At 62.4% G+C, this 25,475-nt stretch overlaps 2 protein-coding genes across 2 annotated transcripts; both read right to left on the bottom strand.

The window, feature by feature from the left end:
- Positions 1–1,972: 1,972 nt before the first annotated feature.
- On the bottom strand, positions 1,973–9,421 carry MPV17 (mitochondrial inner membrane protein MPV17; the record flags this gene model as incomplete). Its single annotated transcript, XM_080616374.1, has 7 exons — positions 1,973–2,097; positions 2,174–2,226; positions 2,391–2,423; positions 3,996–4,091; positions 4,471–4,563; positions 5,297–5,412; positions 9,349–9,421. 7 exons carry the CDS (start codon positions 9,419–9,421, stop codon positions 2,028–2,030), a joined length of 534 nt encoding a protein of 177 aa, XP_080472500.1. The 3' UTR covers positions 1,973–2,027.
- Positions 9,422–9,457: 36 nt separating this feature from the next.
- On the bottom strand, positions 9,458–24,067 carry CAD (carbamoyl-phosphate synthetase 2, aspartate transcarbamylase, and dihydroorotase; the record flags this gene model as incomplete). Its single annotated transcript, XM_080615804.1, has 44 exons — positions 9,458–9,580; positions 9,967–10,061; positions 10,168–10,269; positions 10,338–10,493; positions 10,606–10,731; positions 10,961–11,173; positions 11,262–11,336; positions 11,441–11,595; positions 11,686–11,730; positions 12,399–12,540; positions 12,612–12,707; positions 12,799–12,939; positions 13,014–13,204; positions 13,291–13,492; positions 13,582–13,713; positions 13,795–13,959; positions 14,089–14,255; positions 14,414–14,495; positions 14,697–14,945; positions 15,025–15,129; positions 15,208–15,390; positions 15,462–15,629; positions 15,726–15,944; positions 16,053–16,235; positions 16,320–16,544; positions 16,637–16,735; positions 16,853–17,099; positions 17,171–17,421; positions 17,533–17,645; positions 17,725–17,858; positions 17,938–18,062; positions 18,510–18,698; positions 19,062–19,283; positions 19,371–19,604; positions 19,817–19,948; positions 20,035–20,180; positions 20,333–20,445; positions 20,520–20,705; positions 20,778–20,949; positions 21,458–21,599; positions 21,706–21,848; positions 22,431–22,560; positions 23,560–23,699; positions 23,983–24,067. The coding sequence occupies 44 exons, from the start codon at positions 24,065–24,067 to the stop codon at positions 9,478–9,480; spliced, it is 6,723 nt and encodes a 2,240-aa protein (XP_080471930.1). The 3' UTR covers positions 9,458–9,477.
- Positions 24,068–25,475: the final 1,408 nt, after the last annotated feature.

The following is a 25,475-nucleotide window of genomic DNA, read 5'->3' as shown; positions in this document are numbered from 1 at the left end:
CCCCGACAGCATTGCGGCCCTGCCTGGCAGGCAGATGCATCTGCCTGCAGGTTGAGAGAACCAAGCAGCCACCCAGACCAATGCTGATACAAGTGCAAAGCTGCTCCTGGAATGCACTTTTTCCGTGGTGCCATTGTTGGGCAGAACCTCAAGACAGAGTATCAGACCTGACTGATCAGTGCAGGATCAGTGCATCCTGCACTGAGAAGCAAACAGGTGGTGGGGCACAGCCCTGCCCTCAGCAAGGTAGCACACGGTGCCATGCACCTGTGACATGGATCTGGTGTGAAAGCTGGCACCCGGCATCACCTCCCTGTGGCTCCAGGGCAGAGCCCTCAGCAGGGGCTGCCCTCAACCCCTGAGCCCTGGCAGCCCCTGTGCCATGGCATGGCTGCTTCTGAGGACAAGGGCTTGGCTTGTGCCGTGCTCACAGTTCACTCACTGCCAACACACCAGGGCTGTGAGAGGCTAAGCACATCGGGGCTGCAGACTCCTGCCATATGCAACCTCTGCCCAGGAGCACCCACCCCGTAGGCTGGTGAAAAGCTGTGCCAAGCCCTGCAGTGCTGGTGCTGCCTCTGTACAGCCCCAGCCCTGAAGCCATATTCTGATGCATACCTGGGGCGCTGAGGGCTGGGCAGGCTCTGCAGCTCCATTTCTGGCAGTGTGCACCAGGTCCTGGGCAGGTTTCAGCTCCTCTGTGCTTGGGGTTGTGGCAAGGCAGCCAAGGAGGTCAGGGGTCAGGCCCCCAAGTGAGGTTTAACCACTGTGGTTCCACCAGCTCTGCTCTGGAGACCCTGGTCAGGATGTGCGAGGCAGGGCACTGCGTGAGCCGGGTCATGTCTGCTCACTGCATATGTGGGATGAATCTAGATGCACATCTCCACAGGCAGCAATGCAGGCAGGCAGTGGTGGAATGGGACTCCTTGCAGACAGGACAGGTAGGCTGTCTTTGGACAAGGCATAGGTAGATGTGGCCCAGTCACAGCCCTAGCTCCAGTCCTCGCCCAGACCCTTCCTGTATCCTCCCCACTATCCACAGCCTTGCATGGAGCATGCCAGGAGCTCTGGGAGGATTCTGCACCCAGAACCTGTGCCGCTGGGTGCAGCTCACCCTGTCCCACTGCCCAGCAGTGGAGGCATCATCACACCCCATGAAACAGCCACAGCAGGACATGGTGACCCCCTAAGCCACCATCCACCCCCTGTAGACCCCCTTCCCCTCACTGAGACAGCCAGGGTAGCCCCCCTTCATCAACCTGCTCCACACTTGTGGAGCCCCACACTTGGCTCCTTGGGGATGAGACAGAGCATGGAGTTGTCAGTCATCTGCCCCAAGACTCTGCTTGGCTGCCCACCCCACCAAGGGGACAGCATGGCTGCAGCAGCTCCCCAGGCACTGGAATGATCAGCCTGAAATGGCTTCTGTGCAGACCCCAGTGTGAGACAGGAGGGCCACATGCTGAGTGTCACAAGAACCACAAGTGAAAACTACTGTTTATTTGGTGCTCCAACTGTCCGAGCCACAGCAAACCCTGCCCTCAGGAGGAGTACACCCAGCCTGTGGCAGAGCATGCTGCAGGGCTGCAGGCACAGGGCAAGAAGCCTGGGATGGGGCAGCCCCTTGGCAACACCTTCCCCAGCTCCAAGCGGGGCAGTGCACAGCACAGCACCTGCACCAGCACCCACCCAGCACTGCTCCCTCTTCTCTGGGGAAGGACAGAGCAACGCCCAGGGCAGGATCACCCCCCGTGTGGGGCAAGGGGCTGGGGAGAAGAGTGATCACAGGCGGTGAAGCGTGCTGAGGGGCAGAGCTGCTGGATCCAGATCAGGCACTGACCCATCTTGGGGTGTCCCTGGAGCAGCAAGGGCTGTAGCTGCGAGTGACGAGGTTTCCAAGGAGAGAGCTGGACAGCTGCTGCCAGCATCCTGTGTATCCCAGCCCCAGATATGGGCCTGTTCCATGGGCTCTGGGGGTGCAGCAGGGTCAGGCAGCATGCAGGCAGGGAGGGGACATGGCTTCCACCTCACATCCGATTTGCTTTCCAGGAGAGGTAGCAGTTCCAGATGATAGCCACACACTGGACAACGGCGAGCCTAGGGACAGAGTGGACAGGGTCCACAGCCGCAGGCTCTGGGAGCCCAGGAACCAGGGCCATGGCTGCGTTACTACCTGTGCTTCAGGGGCACGAAGTAGAAGTTCGCGATTTGTACCGGTGGCCAGATCTGTGCAGAGACGGAGACAGCAGTGAAGGGGCCCTGCCAGTGCTCCTGCCCCGTGACCAACTCTGCCCAGGCATTTGGGGTGTCCAACCAAGCCCACAGCAGTGTCCAAGGCAGGGGACAAGGACAGGACCATGAAGGAGCCCAGCTGGGGGCACAGCACTTACACAGTAGTTGGTCAGCAGGGCGTCTGTGTAGTCCTAGGAGAGAAGGGAGAGTGTGAGTGCTCAGAACAGCTCTGCTGCTGCACAGCCCCGCTACATAGCTGCCCACAGCCCCAACAGCAGTGGCCATTGGCACAGGTCCAGGGAGGCCCCAGCAGTGGCAAGAACAGTGCAGGATGGCCTATGTCCCCTGTCACATTCCACCAACTCCATGCCGGCTCCAGCTGGGCACAGGGCACTGCAGCCCCTGCACATGTGGGGTGTCAGGGAGAGGGTGGCCACAGCTGCTCCGTCTCTTCCTGCTGCCAACATGGCCTTTAGTGCCACAGCCAGGCCTCCACATGCTGCCCTGCCTGGGCAAGCCTGGGAGGAGAGCAGGGGCAGGCATGGGGCAGGGTAAGGTGCTGAGAGGGCAGGCGGCGAGCTGGGCACCTGCAGCAGACTCAGATCCCTCCCTAGCCCTGTGTCCCCCAATCCCCCTCCCAGGCACTATGAGGCAGGGATGGAACAGGGGCAATGCCCTGGGAGCCCGAGGCACTGCCCTGTCCTCGTGCTGCAGCTCTACCCCACGGCAGCAGGATGAGTCCCTCATCCAGACTGGCTGTGACTCAGCCAGCAGCCCAGCCTCCTCCTGGCGCTGGCCAGCAGCCCAGGATGGGGAGAGAAGGTGCAGGGGTGATGGATGCTCTGCTGACGCTTCCTCTGCGTGGGGAAAGACATGTACCTCAAGCCAGGGGTGAAGGTGGCTGCCAGCCACCACTGTTCGGCCCCAGCCCAGCCCCTTCCCAGGGCAGGGGACTGGTCAGGAAGCATGGATCAGGGAATTACACATCAGTATGCCCAGGCACCAGTGTGCTTCCCTGAGGGGGGACCAAGACACGATACATGGCACCACTTGGCTGAGGTGCAGTTGGGGTGGGTGGGAACACTTTGGGTGCCTCATCCCATGGTTGGTGGTCACCAGCTTCCCAGTGACTCACGCTCTGGACATGCTGACTCAGCTTTTGCACTGATTTCCAGCAATTACTGCTAATGGGAGCCATCTCCATAATGGCTCTGGAGATGACAGGAGAGGGGCCTCACAGTGAGCCGGGAGCTGGGTGGCACCAGGCACCCAGCCACCCTGGCCCAGGTGGGACCCAAAAGCCACGCCACAGGGAACTGCCCTAACACCAGCACCCAGAGGACCAGCAGCACAAGGCACCCATCACTGTGGGGCTCTGGGACCCAGCACTGAGCCCGGCAGGACCAGCCATGTGCACCACCGGGTCCTGGCCAGGCAGATAGCTGCTCTGTGCCCCACAGCAGTGGGGTGGCTGTCTGGTGCAAAGAGCTCTGTGTTTGAGGTCCCAAGGCACAATAGCTGGTTGGAACTAGACAATATTTAAGGTCCCTTCCAGCTCTAACCATTCTATGATTCTATGTAGACCAGGCTACAAGGACAGGAGTGTGATAGCAGAGGTGGGGACACACAGTCAGTGCTGAGCATGGCTGGGCATGGGCACAACCACAGATGGGAGCAGCTGGCAGTGCCAGTGCACCAGGAGGAACTGCCAAGGCACCCCTATTGTTGATAGCCCCACACCACCCCAGGGGAGCAGCACATACCTGCTGGATCTTGGACCAGTTCTCCTTCACTGATAGACCATTCATTGCTCCTGTGATGGCAAGGAAGCAGCCAAGGAAACATGGTGCAAAGCCCCCCTGCAAAAGAAGAGTCGGGGCATGATGCTGAGGTGCCTGTGGTGCTTGGAGCTGGGTCTGCAGCAGGGGTGGGAGGCACAGACTCAGCTTGCTTCATGCCCTGGGGCTACTTGGCCTGCTGCAACCCAGCACAGAGCTATACAGAGGTACGGGAACCACCACGGGGCTTCTGGAAGGGTCCAAGACCAGGAGAAGAGCATCTGCTCTGCAACCCTTTCCACCCCAGCCTGCCACTGCCTTGGGGATAGTCCTGGCCTCAGAAACTGGGGCTCAGCGAGCAGGACATAATACATGGCTGTCAGCAATATGTGGCTGCACCTACCGCCCCGTCCTGCTGCACCAGCCGCACACAGGCATACTAACCCATATGGGCACTTACCTGGTCCAGGACCATCTTCTTCACAGCCACGACTTTTGTTGTCCCTGGGATGAGCTGATCCAGGATCTTGTACCAGCCACCCACAACAGGACCCTGCAGCAGCCAGGTGTGAGGGGCAGTGTCCTGCTCTGCCAGGCCACAGGGCATCGGGGCTGGAGGGTCTCCAGAGCTGGTTACACAGCCCTGCCCCGGGCCTGGAACACAGGGACAGGCCCTGTCCTGCTCCACACTGCCATGTGGTAGCCCCCCTGCATTGCATAGATGCAGCGACGCCCACAGCCTCCCTCCTCTCCTAAAGCACTCTGCCAGGCAGCACCAGCACCAGGGCCCGCTCCAGCAGGGCAGCTGCAGGGCTTCATGCCTGGGACACCAGGCACAGCTCCATGATGGGGACCTGGCTGTGCCAGTGCTGCCCACGGACCTCCCTGCCCAAGCCATCAGCTCAGGGCACAGGGTACAGATCTGCCCCCTGAGCACACAAGCTGATGGCTCAGGATCCAGCCTCATCATACACAGCAGAGCAAAGCATGTTGTGCCCCTGGCTCTGATGTCACCTTCCTGCCCAGTGAAACCTCTGAGGGGCTGGCACCAGCAGCGGGAATGGAAACGGGTGTGCAGGCTGCACGGACAGAGGCTGCTGACCCCATCCTGCAGCAGGGTACACGGATGGGGTGCTCCTCCTCAAGGGGACTCAGCTCTGCCCATGGCTGCTGGAGGCTCAATTCACACCAAAGCACTGTTGTCTAATCTACCAGAACAGCCCACCATCCCACTCCACCATGCATGCGTTACTGAACCCAGGTGCTCACCATGTGCTGGCACTCACCACAAAGCAGAAGCCGATCATCATCATCTTCAGGGTCCGGGGGCCATGATGCCTCTGCAGCCCTCTCTGCTCCACCAACTGCTGCGCGATCACATCGCCAGCTCCCATGAGGGCCCCTGCAACCAGCACAGCCCACTCAGCAGCAAGACCCCGCAGCACCCTGCTGACAGCGGGTCCTCCTGCCCCTGCCTCTGCCTGCCTGCAGCACCACTGCCGTGCCTGCCCTGCGGCACAGGCCCTCCTGCAGCAGCCAAGTGCCTCGTGCTGCTCTCACAGTGTCTCTGGCCGAAACTGTGGGGCTGTGCCACCTCCCCATGGCCCTGACATGGGGCTGATCCATCACCCCATGACCCAGGGCCAGCTGTGCCTGTGGCTTTTGGGGCAGAGCCCACCAGGCTGCTGCCGGTGCTGCTGGCACAGCTCCTTGCCTTGTTTCCATATCAGTGTGAGGGACCTTCTGCTGTGCGCGTCTCCTGCGGGCTGCTGCTCAGCTGGTCCTTTGGCAGCTCCTGCTCCATCCTACACTCTTGACCTCTTCGACGCAACTCAGCTGGCCCTGTACTCCTTCCCCTGGCCTTTGTGGGCTCCCTGCTTATTCCCCTGCTCTCCCAGGATGGCTCCCAGGCATACCTCCAGCCCTGCTGTGATTTTGCTTCATTCTTGGAAACCCTGAATCTAGCAAGACTTCATCTTGGGTAGCGGCAGTCCCAGCACCCCCCCCTCTTCCTGCCAGCCCCAGCTGTGCTGCCTGCCTAAAGCCAGCCCTGCCCAGAGGGTCTCCATGGGCGAATCCTCATGGGCAAGGGGTGGCAGGGCCCCAGGTGCATCACCAGTAAACACCCAGCCCTCCCTCCCAGAGCCACTGGTCTCTCTGTGACAGTCCCCAGCAGTGCCGTGGGGAGCAGGTCCCAGCCAAAGGGGACAGACTCTGAACTTCCTGCGGGCAACATCCAAAGCCAGCATGCAGGAGGTGATAGGTTCAGGCCTCTTGCCCCAGCCACGTGGACCAGGGACGCAGCATGCCTCCTGGGAGCTGGCAGACAGCAGCTAGACCTGGCCCAGCATGGCTGCAACGGCCGGTAGAGTCTGGAGGCAGCTCAGGAGGCTGAGCGGGAACAGAGATCTCGGCCAAGACCATCCAGGCTGGCCATGCCCCAGCAGGGCTGGCCCAGTCTCTGCAGCCCCATGGAGCTGCTGCGCTCCTGGCAGCATCTCCTGCCATTGCATCACCAGCTCCATCTCCCACCCTGGACCAATGCAGTCCCCAGGGGCTCCAGCTCTGCTGCTGGACCCCAAGAGCTGCCGCACTGCTCTGTGATGGCAGAGCAGCCCCTGCCAGACCATGGGCCTTGGCAGTGCAGGGGCAGGGGGACAGCATGCGAGGGACCCCCAGCCAGCATGACAAGGTCTGTGGCTGCCTGCTGGCTGCTTTCTGTGGGCAGCCTTCCCACAGTCAGGCTCCCTCTGCTCAGCACTCATTGAGAAAGCGCAGCGGCAGCACCAGTGTTACTCATTCAGTACCGAAGGCTATGGGCGCAGTGCCTGGTAGTGACGAAGCAGCACCAGGGATGCTGGGGGTGGGGGGACAGTGACAAGCCTGTCTGCATCCCTGCCTGGGCCTGCGAGTGCAGCCAGAGCAAGGCCCTCGCAACGACACTGCTCACCCAGGATAGCACTCACAGTGCCACTCGCACCTGCTGCAGCTCTGGTGTGGGACTGAAGCCCCCACTGCACCCCACACCATGACCATCAGAACCCAGCCCCTGCTGACCCTGCTGCCACCGCTGTGTCCCACCCCAGGCTGGAAAGAACCAACATGCACAGCAGCGGGGACGCAGCTGGTGGGAAGGGCAAGGGCTCCCTGGCTTGTGCTGCCCAAGCTGCAAGGAGGCAATTCCTCGCCTGCCCAGCACACAGCAGTGCCAGGGGCAGGCAGGAGGCAACAAACAGCCCCTGCCAGGCTGATCACACAGGTTGCTGTTCCCACAGGCAGGGGACATTGAAATGGGCCCAAACCTAAGTAGGCCACACTGTCTGTGTTCCCTGCAGGCCTCGCTGGCTGGTTGCTGGAGGCTGCACTGCCACACCACAGGAGCACAGGGCTGCTTGCGGCAGGCAGGGACAGCAAGGTCACTGCTGTGGGCACGTGCTGCTGCCTGCTGTGCCCAGGCCCTGCTGGCCTCCTGGCCTGGGGCCTGGGATGCAGAAGGCAAAACCCTGCTTGACCCAGCAACTCTCACCAGCAGGTAGGACAGCAATTCAGCAGGCGAGCACGCCCGGACACACCAGGCACATTCAATGGCCAGAAAACCTCCTTGGCCTGGCCCCAGCTGGCAGAACAGCAGCACTAGGGGCTCCATGAACAGTGAACGAGGACAGGACTGGAGGAGGCTTGGATCTGCCCAGCATGGGGGCCAGGGTAACCTGTCTCTGCTACATGGAGCAGGGCACAGCCAACAGTGAGCTGAGTCTGGCCTCGAATGAGGTAATTACTTGCTGGAATTACAAGGAGAGCAGTAAAGCTCAGCCAGCGGCAGGGCTGCCCCGACCCCAGAGGAACACCATCACAGCCTTGCATTGGGGCTGGGCCTGGATACCCACTGCAGGTATGGAGACATGCAGGCCCAAAGGCAGAGCTGCTGTTCAGTTACAGGAGCTAAATCCAGTGCTTGGCACAGCCCCATGCTCCTGAGGGCTGCCAGGGGCCCAAGGAATTGGAGGTCTGCACCTCAGCAAGGCTGCTCCAACCTGAAACATCAACAGGCAGAGCTGGAGCCTCAAGCCAGGCTGGGGCTGCACTAAGCCTCCTGCAGCAGCAGGCAGGGACTTCCGGCGAGGCTTCCACCTCCATCTTGGCCTCCCACCAGGAATTGAGAGGGATGCGCAGCCTGGCCACGCATAGTGCAGGGGGTGCCAGGCCACAGACGCCATCAAATCAGATAAAAATAACCGCAGAACAGTGAGGTGGCCTGGCAGGACCCCAGGCAGCCTGGCAGGCAGAGCAATGTGCTACCACCTCCATGGGCAGCCGGGAGGAGAGACAGTGGCTGCATGGTGAGAGGAGCACCCCAGCACCCCCATCCCGGTACAGCAGGGCACCGCCAGACCCCATGGTCTGTGCTTCCCCCATGTCCTAGGCTGGTGGGGGAGCAGTGTCAGCAGGGAAAACTGCAAGCAGAGGGTGCAGAGGGGAGCACACAGGGACCCTACTCCTCGTCACCCCACGCTGCAACCCCCTGCATGGCTGGGGTGTGCAGTGGGGAAGCTGAGGTGGCTGTTGCTCAGGAATGAGAGCCCTGGGACACTGTGGGCAGGACCACCCCTGCCTGCAGCAGCTGCCTGCACTGGAGAGTGTCCCTAGGGCTCATGGAACAGCACGACAGTGCTGGGGCAGATTTATGGCACCTCCCAGCCCTGCAAACAGCAACACCATTAGGGAGATTAAATCACCCATGTAGAGCCCCAGGAACCTGTCAGGGGCTTGGCTCTCTCCAGGGAGCAGCTCTGTATCTGACTCAAGCCAGCCAGAGCCTTCACCTTCACCAGCCTACCTGGGGGAGGCTTGGCCACATGCTGTGCTGGCTGAGCCCTTAGACAGAGGCTGCAGCCCACTGAATCCCCCCAAAAGCAACGTCCCAGCTTCCATTCCCACTCAGGGGGCAACAGGGCAGCCAATACAACCTCTACCCTCGGTTCTGGGGCAAGTTCTCGAGCTGTGGGACACTGCTCTAGGGCTGTGCCTCCTCACAGCCCCGCACCAGCCCTCCTGGCTCCAGTGCAGAGCCCCCTGCCGCCTATCTCCTGAGCCTGAAGTAGACCAGAGCTCTTCGCACAGTAAGACATATGGCGGGCCCCTGCTCCCCGCTGAGCCTGGGGGAACGGCAGCATCTCCTTCCCCCGAACACGGACCCCTAAGGTACTGGGATCACCCCCGCTCCCGTGGTGTTCCTCCCACCGAGGGTGCAATGCCCATAACAGCAGGGCAAGGGGGCCCTGGGCGACAGTGTCGCAGAGGGTGCGGAGGGGCTCCGGCTCGCAGGGCCGGCCCTTACCGGCGGTGAGCGCCTGCGCTGCCCCCGGCCGCCGAGCCAGCAGCCGCCCGCAGCCCCTCCACAGCGCCGCCATGGCCCGCGGCGCGGCGAAATGACGAGAAGTCGCGGTCGGGTGACGCGTTTATTGTGTCAGTACCGGCCCAGCACCGTGGCCAGCAGCGCCATCCGCATGTACATCCCGTTCTCCGCCTGCCGGAAGTACGCGGCGCGCGGGTCCGAGTCTACCTCCACGCTGCGAGACCGGCGTCAGCACGGACACAGCACAGACACAGAGCACACACCCCAGCACCCTGAAACCCCACAGACCCCCAGACACGCTGCCTGCAGCACACCCCATTCCCAATCATCCCACGACCTCCCAACCACTGCCGAACACTGCAGCCCCAGCTCCCCCAGACTCCCAACCCTGCCTCCCAACCCCACCATCACAGCACCCATCATCCCAGGACCCCCCTCCTCCTACCCAGCACACCCCATTTCCCATCACCCTGAGACCCACAACCCAGCAAACCCCAGCCCTAACTCCCCCAACTCCCACACTGCAGCCCGCATTGCTGCAGGACCCCCCACCACTGCCCAGAATACCCCATCCCTGTGCCCCTCCTGCCCTGTTCGTACCTGATCTCATTGACACGGGGCAGAGGGTGCATCACCACCATCTTCTCTTTGGCCCGGGTCATGATGTGGGGTGTGAGGATGAACTGCCCAAAACACTGTGTGGGGAGGTCATGGGGGCAGCTCTGAGCCTAGGCCACAGAACTGCCACCCCATGGGCTGCCACCTCCCACCAGAGTCCCCCCCTCCCTCCCTCTCACTCACAGCTTCATACTCCTCAGCCACACGGAAGCGCTCCTTCTGGATGCGGGTCATGTAGAGCACATCTGTGTCCGGCAGTGCCTCCTCGATGCTCCCAAACTCCTCCTGGAGACACACTGTCAGCAGGTCCACAGGGAGTGTGTGGCCCAAACCCCCCCACCCCACTTGCTTACCTGTTTGATGCCCTTGGAGGCAACAAAGCTGGTGATGTTGGCGGGCATGCGGAGGCCAGGGGGGGTCACGTAGCGCAGGTTGACACGGTACTGGGTGAGCAGGCGGGCCAGGGAGTGCACCGTGCGCCCATGCTTCAGGTCGCCCACCATCGTGATCTGCGGAGAGTGGTCAGCCTGACCTGTGGTCCCCAGCACCCTCCCCGCCCCAGGAAAGAATCTTTTAGCCCCACAGCACTTTGGGGGGCGGCCATGGCTCCCAGTACCGTACCGTCATGCCATTGACAGTGCCCAGCTCCTCGCGGATGGTGAAGATGTCCAGCAGTGCCTGTGTGGGGTGCTCCCCCACCCCGTCCCCGGCATTGATCACAGGCTTGCGGCAGTGCTTGGCGGCCAGCTGGGAGCACAGGCAGCACTGAGCACAGGCACAACACAGTCCCCACCAGCCACACACAGGGCAGGATCTGGCACTTGTTCCTGACACCTGTCCTGCCTGCCCCACCAGGAAAACAGCTCTGCCCCATAGCACAGGTCCCCACCGTCAGGGAAGGTCCTCCAAGTGCCTTTAGGGTAGGATGTGGCTGCCCCCACTGCAGGCACCAGACAGCCCCACCAACCCCATTCACCTCAACAGCGCCTGGCTGGGGGTGCCGCATCACCAGCACATCAGCGTAGCAGCACATGGTCTGCACGGAGTCAGCCAGAGACTCGCCCTTCTGCACCGAGGAGGTGGCCTCCGAGAAGGACAGGACAGAGCCACCCAGGCGGCTCATGGCAGCTGCGAAGGAGCTGCTGGTCCTTGTGCTCGCCTCGTAGAACATGGATGCCATCACCTTGCCCTGTGGGGGCCACACCATCATCACAGGGCTCTCACAGCATTGCTTGGGGTGCCCAGGGGTCTGGGCAACCTCCCCACACCTGGCTCACCTTAAGGATGTCCAGGCTCCGCTCCTTCTGCACCAGCATGCGCAGGGTGTGCGCCACATTGAAGAGATGCGACATCTGCGGGGAGAGGAGGCTCAGCCAGGGCATGGGCAGTACCAGTGCCCCTGACCCATGCTCATCTGGGTGCCCATGGCCCCGCTCCTGCTACCAAGCCCAGGCACCTGCTCCTTGGAGAACTGCTGGACGGAGAGGACGTGCTGCCCGACAAGGGGGTGCAGCAGTGGGGATGTCTGGAAGTGGGGCATGCCCTGGGGGGATGCCTGGCGTGGGATGGAGCCCGGTGGGTAGAAGTAGCTGTCCTGGATCACAGCCAGATCTGTAGCACCAAGAGGAGCAGGTCAGCCCACGGGGGTAGTCACACAGAGCCCCAGCACACGCAGGCACTGTGGATCCATGGAGCACTCACCTGCCTCTGCCACTTTCCTGCCAGCCTTCTCACGGGTGTCCTCGGCTAAGTGGGAGAGGGAGCAGTGGCATTAGAAGGTGCGGGCAGCTGCGGCACCCTGGCTGCTGCTCTCCCATGGTGCTGCCAGGACAGCACAGCCCTCCTGGCATTTGGCATCACCAGATGAAAGCACCATGGGGCTCGATGCCAGGGCCACAGCCACCCAGAGACAGGGCAAGCCAAGACCCAGCATGGCACTGCGCCCCACTCCCCGTGAGCCCCGCAAAACATGATTGGATGCAACCCAAATCACACTGGCAGGCGAGGGGTCCCCGAGGTGCCGTGCGGGCTGGCTGAGGGGAGCAGGCAGGCGCAGCCATGCCCTGCCCCTCAGTGCACTGTCCCATTACACTGTAGGCACTGTGTGCGCAGGCAGCCCGGGGCCAACACGGCACCTGGGGGAGGGGATGCACTCATCAGCTGCGGTTAGTGCCATTAGTACAGCCACGTTTCATTGTCAGAGTGAGTCCCCCCCTCCGATATTACCGGTGCCTCGGGCGCCCGGGCGGTGCACAGCTCCCAGCCTCCGGAACACTGAACAGGACACAAGGGCTGCATCAGCGGGGCCGTTCAACTGCGGCCCCAGACCTGGCCCTGGGGCGGCACACGCTTGCTGCCCCGCTGCCCACCCACTGTGCTCCACTGTGCCCCGACAGTGACATCCCCCTCCTTACCTGGCAGCCCTGGGTCAGAGGCCCGGTGGATGCGGGGCGGGAGGTGGAAGCGTCCATCACCTGTGGGGCCAGCCCGGCGGGGGCTGGAGGCTCGGCCACGCAACATCTCACCAGCCACCATGTGACGGGGCCGCTCAGGGGTCTGCAATAAGAGACTGAGCTGGAGCTGGGGCAGGGCATGGAGCCCCTCACCTGCCCCACACATCCCAGTACCTTTGCACTCTCCTTGGTGGGGGCTGCATGCGGTGGCAGCACAGTTCCTGAGGGCCATTTCTTCACATCCTGCCCATAGCCTGGGGGCACTAGCACCTGCAGCCACGGGGGTGATGGGGTCAGTACTTAGGGACCCCAGGGCTGGGGGACCATGTTGATACAGGCAGAAGGGCACGTGGGGTCTTACCTGCCCATCAATGTAGGCGACCTCCCCACGCAGGACCACCCTACGCACCGTCCCCTTCACCTTCATGCCCTCAAAGGGTGTCCAGCGGGCCTTGGAGAAGGCCATGCAGCTGGGGATGATCCACTCGTGCTCCAAGTCCACCTGAAATGACAGCAGGTCAGAAGTAGCAGGGCCAGGGCTGGGGCTGGATCTGGGGTGGGCATGCAGGGACCCACCTCCACGTAGGTGTCCTCCTGTGCCGGCAGCCTGAAGATCTTGCGGGGGTTCTCATAGAGGCGCTGGATGATGTCCTCCACGGTGAGCCGCCCCTCAGAGACGGCCGTCAGCAGCAGTGGCAGCATTGTCTCCAGCCCAGGGAAGCCAGGGGGTGGCTTGTGTCCCTGCTTCTCATCCAGCGTGTGGGGGGCTGTGGGACACAGCTGGTCATGGCAGGACCTGCTGCTGTTCTCATCCCATGCTCCTGTGCCGTGGCTGCCACCCCCCAGGGCTCACCGTGGTCTGTTGCGAAGCAGTCGATGGTGTCCATGTTCTCCCAGAGCGCCTCCATGTCCTGGCGGGTGCCCAGCGCTGGCCGCACAGCTGCTCGACCCTCCCCGAGGCGCCCCAGGTCATCCCGGCACAGAAAGAGATGGTGTGGGGCCACCTCACACGTCACCGGGATCCCCTTCTGCTTGGCTGCCTTGATGAGGAGGATCTGCGGAGGAAGCAGTGAGGGGGGAGCCCGAACAGCCCTGCACCCTGTCACTGGGGCTCACAATCCCCTCACTGCACCCCACCGCTCACCTCCTCCCTGCGGGCCACATGGCAGATGTGCACAGGGCGCTGGTACAGCTGGGCCACCATCAGGACAGCGGCCACCATCTGCCGTTCTGCATGTGCCACGATTGGCAGGTGCCGTGGCCACTGCTCAAAGTGCTATGGAGGGACAGAGTTGGTGAGCACCAGCACCAGGAACTGCGTCCAGCCCCATGGCAGCCCCCGCCTGCGATGGCTCACCTCCATCCACAGTGACACGTCATCCATCCGCAGGTTGGAGAAGGTGTCGTTCAGGTACATCTTGAGCCCGGCGGCTGCCCTGGCCAGTGGTTCCAGCAAGCTGGCGTTGTCCAAGGAAGCCCCCAGGAAGAGGGCAAAGTCACAGCGGGCCCCAGCCTCAGCCAGCTACAGGGGTGAGAGGTGGTGAGTGCCAGCCAGGGTCAGCCCCACTGCAGTGAGTGAGTACACCACATTTGGCACTGCAGCACCTGGACAGGGCACACAGGCATCGGGCTGAGCAGTAGCAGCCCTCACCTTCTGCACCAGGGTGAAGGAGGCGGCGTCAGTGATAGCAGGACTAGTGTTGGGCATGGCACACACCATGGTGACCCCTCCAGCCAGGGCAGCTGCTGTGCCTGATGCAAAGTCCTCCTTGTGGGTGCTGCCCGGCTCGCGCAGGTGTACATGGACATCAATCAGGCCTGGGGAGTGGGGCAGCATCAGCACAAGCAGCCCTCAGCCACAGGAGATGCAGGACACCCTGGCAGTGCAGCAGCGAAATATCTCCTTTCCCTGCAGCACCTTCAGGTGCTGCACCCTCAGAGCCCCTGGCTCCCGTCATGGCCCTGGTCCCATCTACCTGGCAGGCGGATGAGTTTCTGGGATGTCATGCAGTCCACATGCATCTTCAGTGGGGGGGCTGCCCCAATCTGGCCAAGTGCCTGTGGAGATGACAGCCATAAGGCAGGATCCATTTTTCAGGGACACTTGAGACCAGGGCAAAGATGCCTGCCCAAGCTGCACCCAAAAACAAACCCCCCAGCAATGCCCATGTACCACAGCAGGACTTTCCTATCCCAGCCTCTCCTCTTCTTCCTTCACCTGCACCCACATCCCTTGGGCCCTCCCACACCCCAGCCCACCTCCACGAAGAGCTTAGTGCACTTGATGTCGATGATGAGCGGCACGGAGTAGTCAACGGCCAGGCGCCGTGTGCGGTAGCCCTTGGTGACAAAGGAGGAGAGCCGGCGGCCCCCCGAGTTGCGCATTGAGAGGTTGATGACCATCTCAAAGTGGTTCTCGGCCAGGTAGTCCAGGATGCTGCGCTGGGTCTCCCGGGTGCCGGCCTCGCTGCCATCCGTCTCCTCAAAGTGCCAATCTACAGCCATCACCTGCCAGCAGTGACTTCCATCAGGGCCCTGAGCCTGCCCCAAGGGCACCCATGGCCCCCACCAGATCCTCAGCCCCAACCTTGATGCCGTGCTCAGTGTAGAAGTCAGCAGTGCCAAGGCTGGCGTAGAGCTTGTAGCCAAGGCTCTCCAAGGTTCGCACTGTGGGCAGCAGCTCGCTCTTGTTCTACAACAACCCCATGGCTGGTCAGAGGGAGGGAGGGGGGGAAAAACAGGCACCAGCCCCTGCCCCAGCCCCACACACCTTGTAGCTGCCGATTGTCAGCAGGATGTTCTTCTTGGGGATCTTGAAGCCAGTGCTGAGCATGGCTTTCAGGTAAGCCTCACAGCGGTTCTCCCCAAAGCAGGCCACCTCACCTGTGCTGGTCATCTCCACACCCAGCACCACATCAGCGCCCGCCAGGCGTGAGAAGGAGAACTGGGGCACCTGGGGGCAGGAGAGGCTCAGGAGCTGCCCAGCCACATGCTCCAGCCTGGACCCCGCAGCCCCCTGCTCACCTTGACACCAACGATGCCTGTGCCTGTCATCAGCCCCACGGGCTCCACATCCTCGCCCATAATCACTTGGCTGGCTAGAGCTACCAGGTCCACACCCAAGGTCTTGGAGACAAAGGGGAAGGAGCGGGAGACACGGACGTTGCACTCGATCACCTTCAGCTGATCATCCTGGGGGAGAGGGGACAGCATGAAGCATGTCTCGGGACACAGGGTGTCCCCCTGCCAGCATGTGACAGTCCAGCACAGGCCCCCAAGCTAGGATACCTTGGCAATGAGCTGCAGGTTAAAGGGCCCAGTGACCTGCAGCTCCTGACCAATGGCATGGACAATGGCCTTGATGCGCTCCAGTGTCTTGGGGGTGATGTCCTGGGGGGGTGTCACCAGTGTAGCATCGCCTGAATGCACCCCAGCATTCTCCACATGCTCAGAGATGGCAATGGCCACCACCATGCCATCACAGGCCACTGCGTCCACATCTATCTCCTGTAAGCAGGAACACAGTCACAGCCTGCCACAGGTGCTCAAGCAGGAAGATAGGTTTCTCATGGGGAGCAGGGATGCCCTGGGGCAAGAGCAGCCTTCTGGATGGACCTTGGCCTCCTGGATGAACTTGGAGATGACAACGGGCTGCTCCTTGGACACTGCCACAGCATTGCTCAGGAACTTCTCCAGATCACTGTCTGAGTAGGCCACGTTCATGGCAGCACCGCTCAGCACGTAGGAGGGGCGCACAACACAGGGGTACCCAACCTTGCAGCAGAAGTGCTTGGCTGACTGCAGGAGACATGACACCCTCAGGGGACATGCAGACGGCTGGTCCCCACTGGGGTAGCCCCATCACCCTCATTGTCCCCCCACCTCCATATCAGAGAGCTCCTTCCAGAGGGGCTGGCTGATGCCGATGGAGTCGAGCAGACGGGAGAACTTGAAGCGGTTCTCAGCCGAGTCAATGGCCTCTGGAGAGGTGCCCAGGATGCGGCACTGCTGCCGGTGCAGGGCCATGGCGATGTTGTTGGGCAGCTGCCCACCCATGGACAGGATCACACCCTCAGGGTTCTCCAGCTCGTAGATGTCCATCACCACCTGTGGTAACACGTAAGGCAAGGTCACGGCTGGAAAGTGGGCCATGGCAGCCCTCACCCTCCCCCAGCGGGCAGGGCCCCAGCCCTGCTCACCTCGAAGGAGATCTCATCAAAGTAGAGGCGGTCGCACATGTCATAGTCTGTGCTCACCGTCTCGGGGTTGTAGTTCACCATGATTGTCTTGAAGCCCATCTGCCAGGGGAGCAGGATAAGGTGAGGCCAGGGACTCCCCAGCTCCTCCCTGGCCTCATCCTCTGACTAGGGACACCCCACCCATGAGGCTTTGTGGGCTGTTGGGGCCAGGCTGACCTTGCGGAGCTCCTGGATGCAGCCAACAGCACACCAGTCAAACTCAACGCTGCTGCCAATGCGGTAGACACCAGAGCCGATGACCATGACGTGGGGCTCATGGAAGACCAGGTCATGCTCGGTGCCGTTGTAGGTCAGGTACAGGTAGTTGGTTTGGGCTGGCCACTCTGCTGCCACAGTGTCAATCTGCTTCACCACAGGCAGGATCTTCAGGTCATGCCGCATCTTCCGCACGGCCAGCTCAGTGCTGCAAGGGGCAGGATGAGTGCCAGGACCTATGTTGGGGCACAGAGTGGGACTGCTCCCTCCCCACATTACCTGAGCACGGCCAGGGCCACCTGCTTGTCGGAGAAGCCGAGCTGCTTGGCCCGCTTGAGCACAGCTGGTGGCATGGTGCTCTGCTCCCCGCGGTACGACTCCAGCAGCACCGTGTGGTCTGTGATGTTCTTCATCTTGTGCAGGAACCAACGATCGATCTTGGTGAGCTCATAGAGCCGCTCGATGGAGTAGCCGGCCCTCAGGGCGGCCGCCAACACAAAGATCCGCTTGTCTGTTGGTGTCTCCAGCTCCTGTGAGGCCAGGGTGGAGTGGTGAGCAGGGCCAGGCAGGGGATAGATGGCTGCCTCTCCCCAGGACTGCACTGGCAGCACGGACCCACACCCTAGAGCCCCAGCACTCACCACATCCGAGGCCGGCTTCACAGTGTGGTCAAAGCCCACACAGTTCTCATCCACCATCCTCAGGGCCTTCTGGAAAGCCTCCTCGAAGTTCCTCCCGATGGCCATCACCTCCCCTGCAGACAAGGCTGTGAGCAGCTGGACCCTGTGCCCACTGTGCTGCTCACTCCTGCTGCCCGCCTGCCCTGTGCTCACCCACGCTCTTCATGGAGCTGCCGATCTTGGTGCTGACTCGCAGGAATTTACTGAGGTCCCAGCGTGGGATCTTCACCACACAGTAGTCCAGGCTGGGCTCAAAGTTGGCTGTGGTAGAGTTGGTGACGGAGTTCCTGGGGAAGGGACAAGGGTCAGCAGCTGCAACTGTCCCCCCAGGGGGGTGCCCTATCCCACCCGCAGCAGTGCCATTACCTGAGGAGGGGCAGCGGGATGCCCAGGGCCAGCTTGGCTGCCACATAGGCCAGGGGATAGCCAGTGGCCTTGCTGGCCAGGGCTGAGCTGCGGGAGAGCCGGGCGTTCACCTCGATGATGTAGTACTGCAGGCAGCAGGCAGGGTTAGTGGGGCAGTGCAGGATGTGGTCCCTGTGGCAGAGCTCCCCTGGCACTGTGGCTGTTTGCCTGGCACTGAACAGTCACTAGCGCATAAGGGATGCAAATAGTGACAGGGACCAAATGTGAGAACAGGTGGGCTGTGGAAGGACAGCCATCACTGATGGCTACATCAGGATGGAGCCCGGCAGAGACCATCCAAAGACCATGCACAGCACTGGGAGGGAGTGAGACCCAGCACTGCTGCACTCATGGGAGCTGGCTGAGCTGACACAGTGAGATCCGCTGGCCCCCAGGCTTCGCAGCGTGGTGAGGCAGGTGAGCCACAGCACTATGGGACAGCACTGGGCAGGATCCAGACCTGGGCTCCACAGGGCAAGGCTGGCCAGGGCGCTCAGGAGGTGGGACCACTGCCCTTGGGGAGCCACACTCACCTGCTCTGACTCAGGGTTTAGAGCAAACTGGATGTTGCACTCGCCCACAATGCCCAGGTGCTGCACCACCTTCACAGCCGTGCGCCGCAGCATGAAGTACTCGGTGTTGTTGAGGGTCTGGCTGGGTGCCACGACGATGGACTCGCCTGTGTGGATCCCCAGTGGGTCCAGGTTCTCCATGTTGCACACCTGGCAGTGGGGGTACACTATGGGCTGGGGGGTCCCAACCGCTCCACATGCTGCCTGTGGCATGCTCCTGCTCCAGGCAGGTCCCTTCTGGCTCCCACTGGACCAACAGGGACTCCCATGCACAACCAAGGCTTGAACATGAGCCCTCAGGACACGGCGTGTATTGCAGCCCACACAGAGCATGGGAGAGTGTGGGGGTCTGGCTCAAGGGCACAGCTCCTGGTAACATACAGCAGCCATGCTGGCACCATGGAAGGCACTGGGGAACCCTCCCCAGGGATGGGCTCCAGCCCCCAACCCTACAGCACCCGCTCCTTCATCAATCCCCCCCAGCAGGCCCAGAGGTCTCCCCTCATCCCGTACCGTGACGCAGTTGTTATAGGCATCCCGCACCACCTCGTACTCGATCTCCTTCCACCCCTTCAGGGACTTGTCCACCAGGACCTGGGAGGTGTGGGTAAAGGCCTGGCTCACCAGTGCCACGAGCTCCTCCCGAGTGTTGGCGAAGCCAGAGCCCAGGCCCCCGAGGGCATAGGCAGAGCGCACCAGCACTGGGTACCCCAACCGCTCGGCCGCAGCCTGTGCCTGCAGAGAGCAACAGGGTCATGATGGGAATGGGGAGGACAGCATCCCAACCCTGCCCCACAACCACCCCTCATCCCACTCTCGGACCTGCTCCAGGGAGGCAGCAGCCTCGCTGGGTGCCACGTGCTCCCCAATCTCCTCCATCTTCTCCACGAACACCTTGCGATCCTCCGTCATCTCGATGGAAGTGACAGGGGTGCCCAGCACTCGCACATGGTACCGCTCCAGCACGCCTGCCTTGGTGAGCTCCACACCGCAGTTGAGAGCTGTCTGCCCCCCGAAGGTCAGCAGCACCCCATCAGGGCGCTCATTCCGGATCACCTGGGGGAAGACAGGGTGGTGGGGCAGGGACCCACAGAATGCACCCTGTGCCCTCCAGCTACCACCATGCCTGTGCTGCCCCTCAGGGATTCCCCCGCATGCCACCCAGCCCGCTGTGTATCAGACCCTCCATCATCGCTCTTGCTCCCCAGGCCTGCTGTCCCTGCACTCCCAAACCACCCCTCTCCCAGCCAGTGCTCTGGGGTGCTCACCTGGGTGACATACTCAGGGGTGATGGGGAGGAAGTAGACCTTGTCTGCCAGCCCCTTGGAGGTCTGCACTGTGGCAATGTTTGGGTTGATCAGCACTGTCTGGATGTTTTCCTCCTTCAATGCTTTGATGGCCTTATGAGAAGCAGAGGGGTCACAGCTGGTGGCCCTACCCCTGTGGTCACCCCCACTGCCCCTGTGCTGCCAGGGTGGGTGCTCACCTGTGACCCCGAGTAGTCGAACTCTCCTGCCTGCCCAATGGAGAGGCCGCCAGAGCCCAGGATCAGCACCTTGCGGGGCCGGGCTCCATCTTGGCTCCTTGTCAGTGCCTTATCATAGGTTAGCCAGTCCCGCAAGCGCTCCCGCACTGGAAGGACATGTAAGGCTAGTGCCACGGTGACACACAGCCTGCGCACAGCCCCGGCCACACAACCCAGTCTGTTGCCCCCTCATTGCCTGTCCCCTCTCCCACAGCCCCAGAGCCAAGGGCTCGGCCGCCCCTTCCTGCTTCACACCCACCCGTCCGGGTGCTCCCATCTCCGCTCTGCAGGTCCTGTGCAGTCTCCACAAAGACATCGAAGAGCCCCTCCAGGTCCGTGGGGCCAGCACAGTGCTCGGGGTGAAACTGGACGCTGTGGAGGGGGTCAGGCAGGGCATGGCCCCACTTGCCCCCCTCAAGACCTCTCAGCCACAGTCCTGCACCCACCTGAAGAAGGGCTTGTGCTCATGGACAAGGCCCTCATTGGAGCCATCGTTGGCGTTGGTGAAGAGTGGGGCCCAGCCTGGCGGCAGGCTGCCCACCTCCACTGCAAAGCCATGGTTCTGCGCCGTGATGAAGCAGCGCTGTGTGTCCTCATGCAGGCATGGCTGGTTGTGCCCACGGTTTCCATACCTGGGCAGCAGGACAGGTGTCAGGCAGCCCTGGGCAGCCAGGCCCCCGTGATGATCCCGGGCCCCCACTCACTTCATCTTGTAGGTGTGAGCACCAAGGGCCAGGGAGAGCAGCTGGTGCCCCAGGCAGATCCCAAAGACAGGCTTGGGCTGAGGTGCGTCCAGCACCTGCCGCAGGCTGGACACTGTCTCCTGGCAGAGCTGCGGGTCCCCGGGGCCATTACTGATGAACAGTCCATCAAAATCTGTGCCAAGACAGCAGCAGGGTCAGAGTGGAATCCCTGAGGTCACAGAGGGCCCCAGCATCCCCAAAGCTCTGCAGGGTCACAGCAGGGCCCCACGGCTACCAACAGCGAGGCCCCCAAAGCTACAGTGCCCCTGACATCCCAGCAGGGTCACACCAAAGTCCCCTGAACCCACAACACCCATCCAGGTGGCAGCAAGGGCCTCCCCAGTCCCACAGCCCCTCCACAGCTCCCTCCACAGGGTCACATTAGCCCACCCTAGCACTACAGTCAAGAGTCCCCCATCCCACAGCAAGGCACCCAGCCCAGGTCCCCCCAGCCCTGCATGGTCACACCGAGGGCCCCAAGCCCCAAAGTCCTCAGAAAGGATGGCATCAAAGCTCCCTTGCCCCACAGCGTGAAGCAGGATGTGGCTCCCTGCTGCCCCCAGCATTGAACTACTGGCCCTTGCTTCAGTCCCCCAGCCCTTGGCAGGCCCCTGGGACACCCTCAGCTGCTGCCACCCCACCTGCAGTGTCCAGCTGATGGTCCCAGGGCACCACGGTGACGGCTGCCCCCCGCTCACACAGGCACCGCACTTGGTTGTACTTGAGGCCGCAGTCGACTGCCGTGATGCGCAGTGACCCGCTGGGGTTGAAGACACAGGGGGCCTGCGGGAGGGTGGACTGTGGATCGCCCTGCCCTCCACAGCCCCGGCTTCCCCTACAGCCATCTGCACCCACAGCCCCAGCCCAGCTCCAGCCCTCCCAGTCCCACCTTCAGTGACACCTCCTGCACCAGGTGCCGTTTGTTCGGGTCCTCAAAGGAGAGATTCTTCACAGGGGTCCCATCTGGCAACAGCTTCCCCAGCAGAGTCCCATTCTCACGGATCTTCTTTGTTAGGGCCCGAGTATCCACCCCTGTGGATAGGCTGTGAGACATAGAGCCCCACAGCCCCATCCCACCCTTACACAACCACTGTCACCCCCGGCTGGCTCAACCCCCAGCAGAGCAAAACATAAAATCAGCTGAGTTAGAAAAGACCTTAAAGATCATTATGTTCAACAGTTACCACAGGACTGCCAAGTCCACCACTAAACTATGTCATTAAGGGCCTCGTCTACATGGTTTGTGAACACTTCCAGGGATGGTGATTCCACCACTGCCCTGGGCAGCCTGTTCCAGTGCCTGAAATCTTTTTTCTGAAGAAATCTAAACCTCCCCAGTGCAGCTTGAGGCCATTTCCTCTTGTACTATCTTGTTATTTAGAAGACACCAACCCCCACCTCACTACAGTGTCCTTTCAGGTAGCTGTAGAGAGACATGAGGCCTCCCTGAGCCTTCTCTTCTCCAGACTAAACAACCCCAGCTCCTTTGGCTGTTCCTCCTAAGACTTCTGCTCCAGACCCTTCACCAGCTTCCCAACACAGAGACAGGTGTGGCTCAGAACTCACTGACCCACAGCCACCCCCCAACCAACCCCATAGTCTCCCCAGTCCCACCTTCCAGCCCGGGGATGTTCTGCTCCTTAAGCCACTGGTCCAGGGAGCGGGATGCACTCCAGTGGCTGGGGGTCGCCGAGCACTCACCCACCACCAGCGCAGCCACATGGATCTTGCTGGACTCGAACCACTGGGGGCAGTGGTGGGAGGGTGAGGATGGTTGGGCATAGGTCACCAGCTCGAGAGCCGCCCTGTGTGCCCCTTGGGTGCCCAACCTGGACGTCCCCATGGGGCACATCAGGACAGCTACAGCCTGGGGCAGTCCCATGGGACAAGGACAAGCCCCTGCTGTCACCCTACACAGCATGCTGGGCTGTGACAACCCCCACTTTGCCCCACACACAAGCCTGTGAGGTTGAGGCTTGATCCAGCTGAGCCCCAGGATGGGGTGCCAAGGCCTCCAGTGCTGCTGGACCACAGCCCCCTGCCCAGAGGCCAGCATGTGCTGCACCACAGGCTCAGCACATGGGAAAACCCCGCTCCCTTCAGCCACAGCCTCTCCACAAAGCCCCAAACATGTCAGTGTGTCCTATCCCACTATCCCATAGAATTAGGGCTCTGGTTTCCAGGATGAGCACCTGCAGGGCCCCACACGGCCACAGCTCAGAGAGAGCAGGACCAAGGGCTCCTGATCTGCCAGCGTGGGACGGGGCTGTGCAGGAGAGACCCCTGGGGTCAGCGCTGCTGCAGTGGGGCCTGGACTCTGCCCCGGGACAGGCAGCACAGGGGCTGAGGGGCTGGGGCCTGGATCAAGGACTGCACAACCCTGCCTTGGAGCCTGGGGCCCCCATACTGCAACAGAGCCCCATTGAGGACAGACATACAGCCCTGCTCCCCACATGCTGCAAGGGCACCCCAACTCCAGCACACTGGGCTCTCCCCCTGCCCAGCTCTGGTCCCCCTGGGGAGCATGGCAGTGGGGAGCACCCCAAGGCCGTGCTGTCCAAGCACAAGGGTCAAACCACCGCCTGCGGTCATGCACCGCCTCAGGGCGCTGGTGCTGCCCCGCCCTGGCACCCTGCGCCCCAAGCGCCTGCAAGCAGCAAACTGGGCAGTGCCACGTGCCACAGGGGCCCTGCCGCAGGGACGCGGTGCTCCAGAGACTGCTGCCTCGGCCGTGCTCACTCACCCTGCTGAGGCCAAAGGGGTCGGTCTCGTCCCCGGGTACCCCGTAGTTACCGACAAGCGGGTAGGTGAGCACCAGGATCTGCGCCTTGTAGGAGGGGTCAGTGAGGGCTTCGGGGTAACCCACCATACCGGTCTGGAACACTGCGAGCGCAGAGAGACGAGACGGAGCATCGCGGCTGTCTCGCGTCCTACCGGTGGAGGCACTCGAGCCCCGGGAACAGCCGCCCCCATCCCCCAGCGCCCCGGGCCAGCCCCGTTGCTGCCCCACGGCGGTCTCCGAGCTGAGGGGCGTTACCGTGTACAGGCCGGACCTTCCCTCTCATCCCTTCCCCCCCTCGGCCGCTCGCGGGGCTCGGGCCGCCCCCAACATCCGCTGCCGTCCCGGACCTGATCCCGGTCCGGCCCCGCCCCTGCCCGCACTCACCAACTTCCCCATCGGCGGTAGCCCCGACAGCCCCGAAGGGGCGGCCGCGCAGCACCGTCCCGTCCTGCAGAACCAAGCATCCCATGGCAGCTTCACGTGCGCTCCAGCGACTCCGCGGCGGCGATCGAGCGAAGCGCGTGCTCCGCGGCGGCAGCGAGAGGATCCGGGGCGGGGCCGGGTCGGACCAGTCCCCGCGGAGGAGCGGGGCGGGGCGGCGGTGGGGCTGCAGGCAGAGAGCGGCTGTAGCACCTGGCTCACGGGCCCCGCGGCGGGGCAGCGAGGAGCGGGTGCTCCGCGTGCAGTGAGTCAGGGCACGATCGCGGAGCAACGCTGGAGACCGGCAGCGGCACGAGGGAGCCAGAGAGCGGCCTGGCACGAGCGCGACCCCAGCGGGCACAGAAAGCGAGCGGCGCTGCCTGACAGAAAATAGTGAAGGGAACAAAAAAATTTGCGATCAGCAACTGCTGAACAGCGCGGGGGAAGCATTTACTAAAACGATAAACTATTTTTTAACCATAGCGACCAGGGGAGAGCGCGAACGCAGTCCCCCACTACCACAAATTATGCAGTCGAGTTTCCCGCATTTGGGGAAATCGCAGGGGTCAGCACACCCGGAGTGCAAGGGATGAGCCTCGCCCTGGGAAAACCACCTGCTTGATCATGGTGTCTCCCCTGCCAGGTAAGTATGACTGCACCTCGCGCACCCACCGCCACACGCCGCGGAACACACGCGCACCTCACGGACACCGCACGCGGCGCTACCGGCACGCGCCCCGCACCGCCCCGCGCTCCCCACCCCTCTTCCTGCTGCCGCCGCGCGCCCGGGTGCGCCGAGCCCACGGGGGTTGTTTCGTGTCGCGGGTGTCCCGTGATGCCTCGCGCTGCTCGTTTGCATGGGCACGCCCCCTGCCCGCAGGCACCGCCCCGCTCTCACCGAGGCGCCCCCTGCGGGTTCGGCCCGCGGACCGCTCGGTCCCTCTGCCCGCCCGCACCGGAACCGCGATCGGCACCGAGAGAGGGACCGCCCGACGAGGGCTCGGTCTGTCAGAGCCGAACGGGACCGGGCTGGAGCCGGGCTGTGCGTGGCAGGGGAGATGTGTCCAGCGGTGCCCGGGGACACGAGCTCAGCTCCACTGTGGGCTGATCCTGCAGGGGGCAAAGGGGGATCCGCGTCCCCCAGCTGTGGCGTATCACGGCACGGACTCAAGTTGATGAGGAGACTCGAATCCCAATCGAGACTCAAATCCAACTTTATTACAATCAAGCCCTTTTTATCCCCTTGTTCGGTACTTTCCCAACCTGCACAAACAGGCCGCGTTCAATCTCTGGCCCCTGTGAAACTCTCCAGGTAGACAGTCCAATAACAATGTTGCAGCACACGTTGTCCAGACTCAGACGCTCTCGCAACGCCCACATCGTCTGGCTCCAACTGAGACTCCTGCCACAACAACATCCGGGCCCATCCGCCCAAGGCTTGTTTTGCGACCTTCCCT

This window comes from Psittacula echo (assembly GCF_963264785.1).
Source record: "Psittacula echo genome assembly, chromosome: 4".
NCBI classification, from domain to species: Eukaryota; Metazoa; Chordata; class Aves; order Psittaciformes; family Psittacidae; genus Psittacula; species Psittacula echo.
This window is presented reverse-complemented; position numbering and strand designations above follow the sequence as displayed.